Source organism: Coregonus lavaretus, assembly GCF_964263955.1.
Source record: "Coregonus lavaretus genome assembly, chromosome: 4".
Classification (NCBI taxonomy): Eukaryota; Metazoa; Chordata; class Actinopteri; order Salmoniformes; family Salmonidae; genus Coregonus; species Coregonus lavaretus.
This window is the reverse complement of record NC_139991.1, coordinates 36,079,219-36,094,245: the sequence shown is the minus strand read 5'-3', so window position 1 is coordinate 36,094,245 and position 15,027 is coordinate 36,079,219. Positions and strand designations below refer to the sequence as shown.

General features: G+C 44.1%; 1 protein-coding gene across 1 annotated transcript in view; it reads right to left on the bottom strand.

Annotated features, from left to right (window-relative positions):
- col27a1a (collagen, type XXVII, alpha 1a) overlaps positions 1-15,027 on the bottom strand; it is a gene marked incomplete at both ends in the record, with an annotated part of 366,083 nt that overhangs the window by 114,450 nt on the left and 236,606 nt on the right. The window contains one exon of the mRNA XM_084160593.1: positions 5,469-5,522. Within this exon, the coding sequence (XP_084016719.1) occupies positions 5,469-5,522 (54 nt within the window). The remainder of the gene's footprint in view (positions 1-5,468; positions 5,523-15,027) is intronic.

The window sequence follows — 15,027 nt, the reverse complement described above, 5'->3', positions numbered from 1 at the left end:
CTCCTCTGAATCATTCAGATGTTCATTGGCAAACTTCAGACGGCCCTGTAAATGTGCTTTTTTGAGCAGGGGGACCTTGCGGGCACTGCAGGATTTCAGTCCTTCACGGCGTAGTGTGTTACCAATTGTTTTCTTGGTGACTATGGTCCCAGCTGCCTTGAGATCATTGACAAGATCCTCCCGTGTAGTTCTGGGCTGATTCCTCACCGTTCTCATGATCATTGCAACTCCACGAGGTGAGATCTTGCATGGAGCCCCAGGCCGAGGGAGATTGACAGATATTTTTTGTTTCTTCCATTTGGAAATAATCGCACCAACTGTTGTCACCTTCTCACCAAGCTGCTTGGCAATGGTCTGGTAGCCCATTCCAGCCTTGTGTAGGTCTACAATCTTGTCCCTGACATCCTTGGAGAGCTCTTTGGTCTTGGCCATGGTGGAGAGTTTGGAATCTGATTGATTGATTGCTTCTGTGGACAGGTGTCTTTTATACAGGTAACAAGCTGAGATTAGGAGCACTCCCTTTAAGAGTGTGCTCCTAGTCTCAGCTCGTTACCTGTATAAAAGACACATGGGAGCCAGAAATCTTTCTGATTGAGAGGGGGTCAAATACTTATTTCCCTCATTAAAATGCGAATCAATTTATAACATTTTTGACATGCGTTTTTCTGGATTTTTTTGTTGTTATTCTGTCTCTCACTGTTCAAATAAACCTACCATTAAAATTATAGACTGATCATTTATTTGTCAGTGAGTCAAATACTTATCTCCCTCATTAAAATGCAAATCAATTTATAAAATTTTTGACATGCGTTTTTCTAGATTTTGTTGTTGTTATTCTGTCTCTCACTGTTCAAATAAACCTAGCATTAAAATTATAGACTGATCATGTCTCTGTCAGTGGGCAAACGTACAAAATCAGTAGGGGATCAAATACTTTTTTCCCTCACTGTATACTGTATACATGTACAGTTGAAGTCAGAAGTTTACATACACTTAGGTTGGAGTCATTAAAACAAATTTTTTAACCACTCCACAAATGTCTTGTTAACAAACTATAGTTTTGGCAAGTCGGTTAGGACATCTACTTTGTGCATGACACAAGTCATTTTTCCAACAATTGTTTACAGACAGATTATTTCACTTATAATTCACTGTATCACAATTCCAGTGGGTAAGAAGTTGACTGTGCCTTTAAACAGCTTGGAAAATTCCAGAAAATGATGTCATGGCTTTAGAAGCTTCTGATAGGCTAATTGACATAATTTGAGTCAATTAGAGGTGTACCTGTGGATGTATTTGAAGTCCTACCTTCAAACTCAGTGCCTCTTTGCTTGACATCATGGGAAAATCAAAAGAAATCAGCCAAGACCTCAGAAAATAAATCGTAGATCTCCACAAGTCTGGTTCATCCTTGGGAGCAATTTCCAAATGCCTGAAGGTACCACGTTCATCTGTACAAACAATAGTATGCAAGTATAAACACCATGGGATCACGCAGCCGTCATACCGCTCAGGAAGGAGACGCGTTCTGTCTCCTAGAGATGAACGTACTTTGGTGCGAAAAGTGCAAATCAATCCCAGAACAACAGCAAAGGACCTTCTGAAGATGCTGGAGGAAACAGGTACAAAAGTATCTATATCCACAGTAAAAACGAGTCCTATATCGAAATAACCTGAAAGGCCGCTCAGCAAGGAAGAAGCAACTGCTCCAAAACCGCCATAAAAAAGCCAGACTACGGTTTGCAACTGCACATGGGGACAAAGATCGTACTTTTTGGAGAAATGTCCTCTGGTCTGATGAAACAAAAATATAACTGTTTGGCCATAATGACCATCGTTATGTTTGGAGGAAAAACGGGGTGGCTTGCAAGCCGAAGAACACCATCCCAACCGTGAAGCACGGGGGTGGCAGCATCATGCTCTGGGGGTGCTTTGCTGCAGGAGGGACTGGTGCACTTCACAAAATAAATGGCATCATGAGGAAGGAAAAGTATGTGGATGTATTGAAGCAACATCTCAAGACATCAGTCAGGAAGTTAAAGCTTGGTCGCAAATGGGTCTTCCAAATGGACAATGACCCCAAGCATACTTCCAAAGTAGTGGCAAAATGGCTTAAGGACAACAAAGTCAAGGTATTGCAGTGGCCATCACAAAGCCCTGCCCTCAATCCTAGAGAACATTTGTGGGCAGAACTGAAAAAGTGTGTACGAGCAAGGAGGCCTACGAACCTGACTCAGTTACACAAGCTCTGTCAGGAGGAATGGGCCAAAATTCACCCAATTTATTGTGGGAAGCTTGTGGAAGGCTACCCGAAATGTTTGACCCAAGTCAAACAATTTAAAGGCAACGCTACCAAATACTAATTGAGTGTATGTACATTTCTGACTCACTGGGAATGTGATGACAGAAATAAAAGATGAAATAAATCATTCTCTCTACTATTATTCTGACATTTCACATTCTTAAAATAAAGTGGTGATCCTAAATGACCTAAGGGAATTTTTACTAGGATTAAACGTCAGGAATTGTGAAAAACTGAGTTTAAATGTATTTGGCTAAGGTGTATGTAAACTTCCGACTTCAACTGTAGATATAGCCTCTTGTAAATTGTACATTCCCACTGTAATTTAGCCTATACTCCAGAGTTTAATGTTTTTTGTTCTATGTTTACTGTTCTGGTATTGTATATTCTGTGTATTCTGTTTGTACACTAAGCACCCCCACCCACCTTTGCCCTCAGAACAGCCTCAATTCGTTGGGGCATTGACTCTACAAGTTGTCGAAAGCATTCCGCAGGAACGCTGACCCATGTTGACTCCAATGCTTCCCACAGTTGTGTCAAGTTGGCTGGATGTCCTTTGGATGGTGGACCATCATTCATGATACACACGGGAAACTGTTGAGTGTGAGAAACCCAACGGCATTGCAGTTCTTGACACAAATTGGTGTGCCTGGCACCTACTACCATACCCTGTTCAAAGGCACTTCAATCTATTTTCTTGCCCATTCACCTTCTGAATGGCACACATACACAATCCATGTCTCAATTTTGTCAAGGCTTATAAATCCTTCTTTAACCTGTCTCCTCCCCTTCATCTACACTGATTGAAGTGGATTTAACAAGTGAAATAAATAAGGGACTATAGCTTTCACCTGGATTCACCTGGTCAGTCAATGTCATGGAAAGAGTATATCAGTGTATATTGTCTGCTACTGGCAGCACCTTCTCACTAAGTCAAATTCCTGGTATGTGTAAATATACTTGGCGAATAAAGGTGATTCTGATTCTGATGTCCACCTGAATAATACCAGAGCCAGCCACTCTAATATTTACTGTTTTGAATGTGAGTCTGTTTCATAAGAACACCTTTTTATATACTGGCGTTGTTGAGTGGAACAAAGAACCACAGCAACTGAGAGCCATACCAACCATAACCTATTTTATCGACTTGGTGCTGTTATTCCCTGTATATATCCATGTTATTTTTAATCGTTATTGTTATTCATTATTCACTGTGAATTTATTCCTTGTGTCACTATTTCTGTCACTAACTCTGCATTGTTGGAAAAGGACCCGTAAGTAAGTATTTCACTGTTAGTCTACACCTGTTGTTTACGAAGCATGTGACAAATAAAATTTGATTTGATTTGTTTTTAAAAAGAATGTCAAGGCTTCCCTAGTGGCACAGCGGTCTAAGGCACTGCATCTTTGTAACTTCCTTGTTTTTGAAGGAACAATTTTTGCGTCCATTAAAGTAACATCAAATTGATCACAAATACAGTGCAGAGTTGCAAAGAAAAAGCCATGTCTCAGACTGGCCAATAAAAATAAAAGATTAAGATGGGCAGTCTGAGATATGGATTTTTCTTTGCAACTCTGCCTAGAAGGTCAGCATCCCAGAGTCGCCTCTTCACTGTTGACGTTGAGACTGGTGTTTTGCGGGTACTATTTAATGAAGCTGCCAGTTGAGGACCTGTGAGGCACCTGTTTCTCAAACTAGACACTCTAATGTATATGTCCTCTTGCTCAGTTGTGCACCGGGGCCTCCCACTCCTCTTTCTATTCTGGTTAGAGGCAGTTTGCGCTGTTCTGTGAAGGGAGTAGTACACAGCATTTTACAAGATCTTCAGATTCTTGGCAATTTCTCGCATGGACTAGCCTTCATTTCTCAGAACAAGAATAGACTGACGAGTTTCAGAAGAAAGTTATTTGTTTCTGGCCATTTTGAGCCTGTAATCGAACCCACAATTGGTGATGTTCCAGATACTCAACTTGTCTCAAGAAGGCCAGTTTTATTGCTTTTTTAATCAGCACAACAGTTTTCAGCTGTGCTAACATAATTGCAAAAGGGTTTTCTAATGATCAATTAGCCTTTTAAAATGATAAACTTGGATTAACAACCACAACGTGCAATTGGAACACAGGACTGATGGTCGCCTATGTAGATATTCCATTAAAAATCTGCCGTTTCCAGCTACAATAGCCATTTACAACATTAACGATGTCTACACTGTATTTCTGATCAATTTTATGTTATTTTAATGGACAGAAAAATTGTTTTTCTTTGGAAAATGCCAAGCGTCACGTCTGGCGGAAACCTGGCACCATCCCTACAGTGAAGCATGTTGGTGGCAGCATCATGCTGTGGGGATGTTTTTCAGCTGCAGGGACTGGGAGACTAGCCAGGATTGAGGGAAAGATGAACGGAGCAAAGAACAGAGAGATCCTTGATGAAAACCTTCTCCAAAGCTCTCAGGAGCGCTCAACGACCCTAAGCACACAGCCAAGACAACGCAGGAGTGGCTTCGGGTCAAGTCTCTGAATGTCCTTGAGTGGCCCAGCCAGAGCCCGGACTTGAACCCGATCGAACATCTCTGGAGAGACCTGAAAAAAGCTGTGCAGCGATGCTCCCCATCCAACCTGACAGAGCTTGAGAGGATCTGCAGAGAAGAATGGGAGAAACTCCCCAAATACAGGTGTGCCAAGTTTGTAGCATCATACCCCAGAAGACTCGAGGCTGTAATCGCTGCCAAAGGTGCATCAACAAAGTACTGAGTAAAGGGTCTGAATACTTATGTAAATGTGATATTTCCGTTTTTTAAATTGTATTATTAGCAAAAATTTCTAAAAAACTGTTTTTGCTTTGTCATTATGGGGTATTGTGTGTAGATTGATGAGGAAAGAAAACAATTTAATCCATTTTAGAATAAGGCTGTAACCTAACAAAATGTGGAAAATGTCAAGGGGTGTGAATATTTTCCGAAGGCACAGTATGTACTGTGTATATATGTATTTTTTAAACTGACAAATAAATCTGTCAATCAATCAATTATTCATTACAGTGGGAGGAACAAACAGGTAGCTACACACACATCCTGATTTAACTAATGAGACCAGACGATGTGAGAGAGAGCAATAAAGTGTGTGAGCGTGTATGTGTGTGTGTACTGTATGTGTAAATTCTCACCTTTAGACCAATTTCTCCTAGTGGCCCCATTGTCCCCACTGGCCCAGGGGGTCCCTAGAAAATAGAGCAGAGACACAGTGGTGATGAGATTTGGTCATATAAGAGAAACCAATGCATTTTTGTGCTCAAACAACATGAGAACTATCTTTGTTCAACCATCCTAATCTCATGAGTTTACGTTCTGTTTCGCTACATGGATTCACGAGGGCTACGGTCAGGTCAGATTGATGGATCAGGTTACAAGAGAACAGGTGCTGGCCAAAAATGAGTAGGGGAGAGTGGGGTAAATTGAGCCATTTTTTACATTAAGCATCACTCCGTCAAGGGAAATATAGTATTCTTTCTAACAAAGATATCTACATATATTTCAGGATTTTGTGTATCCCTAGAAATAATCAGAATTCATGTAAACATTACCATTGTGAAAACATAGCTTGTCCAAAAATAGTGGTCTCTTGGCACAACTTACCCTGGGTATGGGTTAAGTTGAGCCGCGGGACAGGCTCAACTTGCCTGGGAAGAAAACACTTACATTTGCTCAACTTGCCATTGGCTCAGCCATTTGCTAAACTTACCCCAAGGCAAATATTTTGACTATATTATCCCACACACCTACAAGGATGTACTTTCATGCTAAGTTTAGGACCTCATATTGAAGCTTATAGAGACCCCAACTGATTTATAGAATAATCTTAAAATGATCTACTTTGGTTTAGATACAAGCATAATGAAACCTCCAACACAATAAATGCATTTGACTTGGTGAAAATCTTTTTTTTTTCCTAACTTGCTTACCACTTTTTCCATCTGGTTTCTTCCTTCACAGACTCCACGAAATTATGACCTCGTCATAAATATTTGGTCAAATGATAAATTGTGTGTATGGTTTCCTAGACACAAGGGTTAATGCACCTTACCCAAATCTTCCCTAACTATACTGCAAATGAATGTGAAACGTGGCAATCTCTCCATATGTAAAAATATAACAAAATTCGGTCATATAGGAGACAACATTATTTTATCACTCAATATACTGTACATGGACCACAGAGTCCCAGAGACACTCATGTGCTCAAATCTGACCCCAGATCTGCCAAACATACTATACTCCCTTCAGTCACTTCCTCTTTGTAATCGCTTTCTTTTAGTCATGATACTGTATTGGCAAAGGGATAGTTCGCTTTGTGAAGTTTAGCTTATTTTCACTTTGTCATCATTTCCTCCAAACAATTGTTTTTATTTGTTAGCTGATTATTGTATTTAGCAAGGTCCTGAATAATCTGGCTAGCAGCGAGAGAGGAAAAGAGGAGAGAGAGAGAGAGAATCTGAACTAATGTACAGTATGTTTATAGTAGTCAGTTTTGGGTGATTCTTCATGAAACTGTAACAAAAAAGGACAATGATGTTTTGGATTTTCACAAAATGTAAACCATAGAACGGTCCTTTGGAGTAAGGATGGTTGACATATATTTTACATTTGTATCTAAAAGCATAATTGTGAGATAATTAATCAAAGTTGGCATATTTCTGACATTTTGGCCTTAACCAGGCTTCCTTTAAGACTACATAATGTTTCATCTGTAGGTGCTACAAAGCAAACATTGGTGTCATATGAAGCTTTATCGCTTGCTCTGTAATATGAGTAGTAGTTTGATTTGAATACAAATGTATGAATATTGAAAAATAAAACCATGCATTTTTTAAATATACTGTACCCTTTTTTAGTTGGCTAACTTTTCAATATATTGTAGCGATCCCACTTCTGACACCAATGTAATGAAACAGGCAGGGAGCGTGGCTCGAACCCACAACTTTCTGGCCCGAAGCCCAGCGTGCCACAAAAGCATGCTCAAGTGGCAGAGTCGATATCCGTGCTTATAACCCAGGCTCACTACAATGTTTTTGAACATAATATACTCTACTGGCATATCAAAGTTCCAGAATGGGATCACTGCTACTTTTAGAGTTATGATCCAATTTGTAAGCATTACCAACAGAGTGAATATGAAAATGGTTTGAAAATGGTCGCCCTCTGCTGGTAATTTGCAGGATGCGCAATGAGCTCTCTAAGCTCATCACTAAAATAAGGATCCTGGGACTAAACACCTCCCTCTGCAACTGGATCCTGGACTTCCTGACGGGCCGCCCCCAGGTGGTAGGGGTAGGTAACAACACATCTGCCACACTGATCCTCAACACGGGGGCCCCTCAGGGGTGCGTGCTCAGTCCCCTCCTGTACTCTCAGTTCACCCATGACTGCATGGCCAGGCACGACTCCAACACCATCATTAAGGTTGCCGACGACACAACAGTGGTAGGCCTGATCACCGACAACGATGAGACAGCCTATAGGGAGGAGGTAGGAGACCTGGCCGTGTGGTGCCAGGACAACAACCTCTCCCTCAACGTGACCAAGACAAAGGAGATGATTGTGGACTACAGGAAAAAAAAGAGGACTGAGCACGCCCCCATTCTCATCGACGGGGCTGTAGTGGAACAGGTTGAGAGCTTCAAGTTCCTTGGTGTCCACATCACCAACTAACTATCATGGTCCAAACACACCAAGACAGTCGTGAAGAGGGCACGACAAAGCCTATTCCCCCTCAGGAGACTGAAAAGATTTGGCATGGGTCCTCAGATCCTCAAGAAATTCTACAGCTGCACCATCGAGAGCATCCTGACTGGTTGCATCACCGCCTGGTATGGCAACTGCTTGGCCTCCGACCGCAAGGCACTACAGAGGGTAGTGCGTACGGCCCAGTACATCACTGGGCCAAGCTTCCTGCCATCCAAGACCTCTATACCAGGCGGTGTCAGAGGAAGGCCCTCAAAATTGTCAAAGACTCCAGCCACCCTAGTCATAGACTGTTCTTTCTGCTACCGCACGGCAAGCGGTACCGGAGTGCCAAGTCTAGGTCCAAAATACTTCTCAACAGCTTCTACCCCCAAGCCATAAGACTCCTGAACAGCTAATCATGGCTACCCGGACTATTTGCACTGCCCCCCCCACCCCATCCTTTTTACGCTGCTGCTACTCTGTTAATTATTTATGCATAGTCACTTTAACTCTACCCACATGTACATATTACTTCAACTACCTCAACTAGCCGGTGCCCCTGCACATTGACTCCGCACCGGTACCCCCCTGTATATATAGCCTCCCTACTGTTATTTTATTTTACTTCTGTTATTTTTTCTCAACACTTTTTTTGTTGTTGTTTTATTTTTACTTTTTTGTTAAAAATAAATGCACTGTTGGTTAAGGGCTGTAAGTAAGCATTTCACTGTAATGTCTGCACCTGTTGTATTCGGCGCATGTGACCAATACAATTTGATTTGATTTGATTTGACGCAAGTAAAAGGGCTGTGATTGGTTACATTGCCTACTATACCAATTTCTCTGCATAAAATGGGCCATAACTCTAAAAGTAGCAGAGATCCCACTCTGGAGATTTGATATGCTGGTAGAGTATATTATGTTCAACAATATGCAATATTCATGTTTACATTTTTCAATATTAATTAATGTAATATTTGATTAAAAAAAATCAAAATACTACTCATACTACAGAGCAAGCAGAAAAGCTTAATATTACACCAATGTTTGCTTAGTATTACCTAAAGATGGAACATTATGGAGTCTTAAAGGAGACCTGGGTAAGGCCAAAATGTCATAAATATGCCAATGTTGATGAATTATCTCTCAATTATGCTTTTAGATACAAATGTTGAATGTACAGTATATCAACAATCCTTTCTCCAAATGACCCTTCTATGGATTAAATTAATTCCCAACACTACTGAAGGCATAAACAGTGTATGGAACAAGCTTGGTTCCTTAAGGAGCAACAGTTGAAGTCGGAAGTTTACATACACCTTAGCCAAATACATTTAAACTCAGTTTTTCACAATTCCTGACATTTAATCCTAGTAAATATTCCCTGTGTTAGGTCATTTAGGATTACCACTTTATTTTAAGAATGTGAAATGTCAGAATAATAGTAGAGATAATTATTTATTTCAGCTTTTATTTCTTTCATCACATTCCCAGTGGGTCAGAAGTTACATACACTCAATTAGTATTTGGTAGCATTGCCTTTAAATTGTTTAACTTGGGTCAAACGTTTCGGGTAGCCTTCCACAAGCTTCCCACAATAAGTTGGGGGAATTTTGGCCCATTCCTCCTGACAGAGCTGGTGTAACTGAGTCAGGTTTGTAGACCTCTTTGCTCGCACATGCTTTTTCAGTTGATCCCCGCACAAGGCCAGTGGTGTGTGTTCCCAGTACGGTCCACCCTGTTCCTGTCCCTCACACCAAGCCTGTGGTGCGCGTCGCCAGCCCGGCCCGGCCTGTTCATGCTCCTCGCACCAAGCCTGTGGTGCGCGTCGTCAGCCCGGCCCGGCCTGTTCCTGCCCCTCGCACCAAGCCTGGGGTGCGCGTCGCCAGCCCGGCCCGGCCTGTTCCTGCCCCTCGCACCAAGCCTGGGGTGCGCGTCGCCAGCCCGGCCCGGCCTGTTCCTGCCCCTAGCACCAAGCCTGTGGTGCGCGTCGCCAGCCCGGTCCGGCCCGTTCCTGCTCCCCGCACCAAGCCAGTGGTGCGCGTCGCCAGCCCGGTCCGGCCCGTTCCTGCTCCCCGCACCACGCCAGTGGTGCGCGTCGTCAGACCGGTCCGGCCCGTTCCTGCTCCCCGCACTAAGCTAGTGGTGCGCGTCGCCAGCCCGGTCCGGCCTGTTCCTGCTCCCCGCACCAAGGCAGTGGTGCGCGTCGTCAGCCCGGTCCGGCCCGTTCCTGCTCCCCGCACCAAGCCTGTGGTGCGCGTCGTCAGTCCGGCACAGCCCGTGCCTGTTTCACCGGTGCCTGGTCAGGTACCGGTCAGCTGCTCCACACCGGAGCCTAAGCAATCCGCTCCACCGATGTCCCGTCCAGCTCCAGCCAGCGGGGCCAGACCAGACCAGGGGCGCTACGGGGGGTTAGTTAGAGGGTGGTGGTCACGCCCAGAGCCGGATCCGCCTCCGAGGCGGAATGCCCACCCGGCCCCTCCCCTGTTGGGTTTAGTTGGCGCGGTCGCAGTCCGCGCCTTTGGGGGGGGGTACTGTCACGCCCTGGCTCTGGGGACTTTTATATGTTGAGCCAGGGTGTTAGTTTCTATGTGTTAGTTTCTGGGTGTTAGGTTCTATGTTTCGTTTTCTATGTTCTTGTTCTAGTTTATGTGTTTCTATGTTGGCCGGGGTGGTTCCCAATTAGAGACAGCTGTGGCTCGTTGTCTCTGATTGGGAACCATACTTAGGCAGCCTGTTGTGCACTTGTCTTTTGTGGGATCTTGTTCCGTGTAGGTTTGTGTTTATGACCGAGGACTTCACGTTTCGTTTTGTTATTGTTAATAGTACTCAATAAAAGATGTACGCATTTCACACTGCGCCTTGGTCCACTCATTACGACGATCGTGACAATGACAATCGTGACATTACGACGTCCGTGCTTCACGGTTGGGATGGTGTTCTTCGGCTTGCAAGCCACTCCGTTTTGCCTCCAAATATAACGATGGTCATTATGGCCAAACAGTTCTATTTTTGTTTCATCAGACCAGAGGACATTTCTCCAAAAATTACGATCTTTGTCCCCATGTGCAGTTGCAAACCGTAGTCTGGCTTTTTTATGGCGGTTTTGGAGCAGTTGCTTCTTCATTGCTGAGCGGCCTTTCAGGTTATGACGATATAGGACTCGTTTTACTGTGGATATAGATACTTTTGAACCTGTTTCCTCCAGCATCTTCACAAGGTCCTTTGCTGTTGTTCTGGGATTGATTTGCACTTTTCACACCAAAGTACGTTCATCTCTAGGAGACTCTAGGCGTGGTCCCATGGTGTTTATACTTGCATACTATTGTTTGTACAGATGAACGTGGTACCTACAGGCGTTTGGAAATTGCTCCCAAGGATGAACCAGACTTGTGGAGGTCTACTATTTGTTTTTCTGAGGTCTTGGCTGATTTCTTTTGATTTTCCCATGATGTCAAGCACAGAGGCACTGAGCTTCAAGGTAGGCATTGAAATACATCCACAGGTACACATCCAATTGACTCAAATGATGTCAATTAGCCTATCAGAAGCTTCTAAAGCCGTGACATCATTTTCTGGAATTTTCCAAGCTGTTTAAAGGCACAATCAACTTAGTGTATGGAATTGTGATACAGTGAATTATGTGAAATAATCTGTCTGTAAACAATTGTTGGAAATATTACTTGTGTCATACACAAAGTAGATGTCCTAACTGACTTGCCAAAACTATAGTTTGTTAACAAGAAATGTGTGGAGTGGTTGAAAAAGAAGTTTTAATGACTCCAACATAACTGTATGTAAACTTCAGACTTTTTTTTACTAGGATTAAAAGTCAAGAATTGTGAAAAACTGAGTTTAAATGTATTTGGCTAAGGTGTATGTAAACTTCCGACTTCAACTGTAACTGCAGAAAATGTAGGTGACATCAGAGGTCAGCATGTGGGAGAAGTCTTGACTTCAACCGATAGAACAGCGCCGGAGAAGATGGCTGCCGTTTTACAGCCCTCTAACCAATTGTACTATTATGTGTGTTTTTCCGCGTTATTTATAATTTATTTTGTACATAATGTTTCTGCCATCGTCTCTTATAACCAAAAAGAGCTTCTGGATATCAGGACAGCGATTACTCACCTCGTAATGGACGAAGATTTTTTCTTCAACGAGGCGGCCGCGAAGGATATCATACAGACACCCGACAAGGCCCAAATCCCCGTCATTCGCATGAGGAAGAGACGGAGATATCGTGGACGTAGGTCGGGGTGCCTTGTAAGGATCCGACGGCGAGCGAGTAAACTGCCGCTCCCATCAATCCTATTAGCCAATCTTTAATCATTGGAGAACAAATTGGATGACCTAAGATTACGGTTATCCTACCAACGGGACATTAAAAACTGTAATATCTTATGTTTCAACCAATCGTGGCTGAACGACGACATGGATAACATACAGCTAGCGGGCTATACGCTACATCGGCAGGATAGAACGGCTGACTCCGGTAAGACAAGGGGTGGCGGTCTGTGTATATTTGTAAACAACAGCTGGTGCACAAAATCAAATACTAAGGAAGTCAAGGTTTTGCTCGCCTGAGGTAGAGTATCTTATGATAAGCTGTAGACCACACTATTTACCAAGAGAGTTTTCATCTATATTTTTCATAGCTGTCTATTTACCACCACAAACCAATGCTGGCATTAAGATTGCACTGAATGAGCTGTATAAGGCCATAAATCAACAGGAAAACGCTCATCCAGATGCAGCGCTCCTAGTGGCCGGGGACTTTAATGCAGGGAAACTTAAATCCGTTCTACCTAATTTCTACCAGCATGTTAAATGTGCAACCAGAGGAAAAAAAACTCTAGACCACCTTTACTCCACACACAGAGACGCATACAAAGCTCTCCCTCGCCCTCCATTTGGCAAATCTGACCATAACTCTATCCTCCTGATTCCTGCTTACAAGCAAAAACTAAAGCAGGAAGCACCAGTGACTCGGTTAATAAAAAAGTGGTCAGATGACGCAGATGCTAAGCTACAGGACTGTTTTGCTAGCACAGACTGGAACATGTTCCGGGATTCTTCAGATAGCATTGAGGAGTACACCACATCAGTCACTGGCTTCATCAATAAGTGCATCGATGATGTCGTCCCCACAGTGACCGTACGTACATACCCCAACCAGAAGCCATGGATTACAGGAAACATCCGCACTGAGCTAAAGGGTAGAGCTGCCACTTTCAAGGAGCGGGACTCTAACCCGGACGCTTATTAGAAATCCCGCTATGCCCTCCGACGAACCATCAAACAGGCAAAGAGTCAATACAGGGCTAAGATTGAATCGTACTACACTGGCTCTGACGCTCGTCGGATGTGGCAGGGATAGAAAACTATTACAGACTACAAAGGGAAGCACAGCTGCGAGCTGCCCAGTGACACAAGCGTACAAGACGAGCTAAACCACTTCTATGCTAGCTTCGAGGCAAGCAACACTGAATCATGCATGAGAGCACCAGCTGTTCCGGATGACTATGTGATCACGCTCTCCGTAGCCGATGTGAGTAAGACTTTTAAGCAGGTCAACATTCACAAGGCCGCAGAGCCAGACGGATTACCAGGACGTGTACTCCGAGCATGTGCTGACCAACTTGCAAGTGTCTTCACTGACATTTTCAACATGTCCCTGACTGAGTCTGTAATACCAACATGTTTCAAGCAGACCACCATAGTCCCCACGCCCAAGGACTCTAAGATAACCTGCCTAAATGACTACCGACCCGTAGCACTGACGTCTGTAGCCATGAAGTGCTTTGAAAGGCTGGTCATGGCTCACATCAACAGCATTATCCCAGAAACCCTAGACCCACTCCAATTTGCATACCGCCCCAACAGATCCACAGATGATGCAATCTCTATTGCACTCCACACTGCCCTTTCCCACCTGGACAAGAGGAACACCTATGTGAGAATGCTATTCATTGACTACAGCTCAGCATTCAACACCATAGTGCCCTCAAAGCTCATCACTAAGCTAAGGATCCTGGGACTAAACACCTCCCTCTGCAACTGGATCCTGGACTTCCTGACGGGCCGCCCCCAGGTGGTAAGGGTAGGTAACAACACATCTGCCACACTGATCCTCAACACGGGGGCCCCTCAGGGGTGCGTGCTCAGTCCCCTCCTGTACTCCCTGTTCACCCATGACTGCATGGCCAGACACGACTCCAACACCATCATTAAGTTTGCCGACGACACAACAGTGGTAGGCCTGATCACCGACAACGATGAGACAGCCTATAGGGAGGAGGTCAGAGACCTGGCCGTGTGGTGCCAGGACAACAACCTCTCCCTCAACGTGACCAAGACAAAGGAGATGATTGTGGACTACAGGAATAAAAAGAGGACTGAGCACGCCCCCATTCTCATCGACGGGGCTGTAGTGGAACAGGTTGAGAGCTTCAAGTTCCTTGGTGTCCACATCACCTACAAACTATCATGGTCCAAACACACCAAGACAGTCGTGATGAGGGCACGACAAAGCCTATTCCCCCTCAGGAGACTGAAAATATTTGGCATGGGTCCTCAGATCCTCAAAAAATTCTACAGCTGCACCATCGAGAGCATCCTGACTGGTTGCATCACCGCCTGGTATGGCAACTGCTTGGCCTCCGACCGCAAGGCACTACAGAGGGTAGTGCGTACGGCCCAGTACATCACTGGGGCCAAGCTTTCTGCCATCCAGGACCTCTATACCAGGCGGTGTCAGAGGAAGGCCCTCAAAATTGTCAAAGACTCCAGCCACCCTAGTCATAGACTGTTCTCTCTGCTACCGCACGGCAAGCGGTACCGGAGTGCCAAGTCTAGGTCCAAAATACTTCTCAACAGCTTCTACCCCCAAGCCATAAGACTCCTGAACAGCTAATCATGGCTACCCGGACTATTTGCACTGCCCCCCCACCCCATCCTTTTACGCTGCTGCTACTCTGTTAATTATTTATACATAGTCAC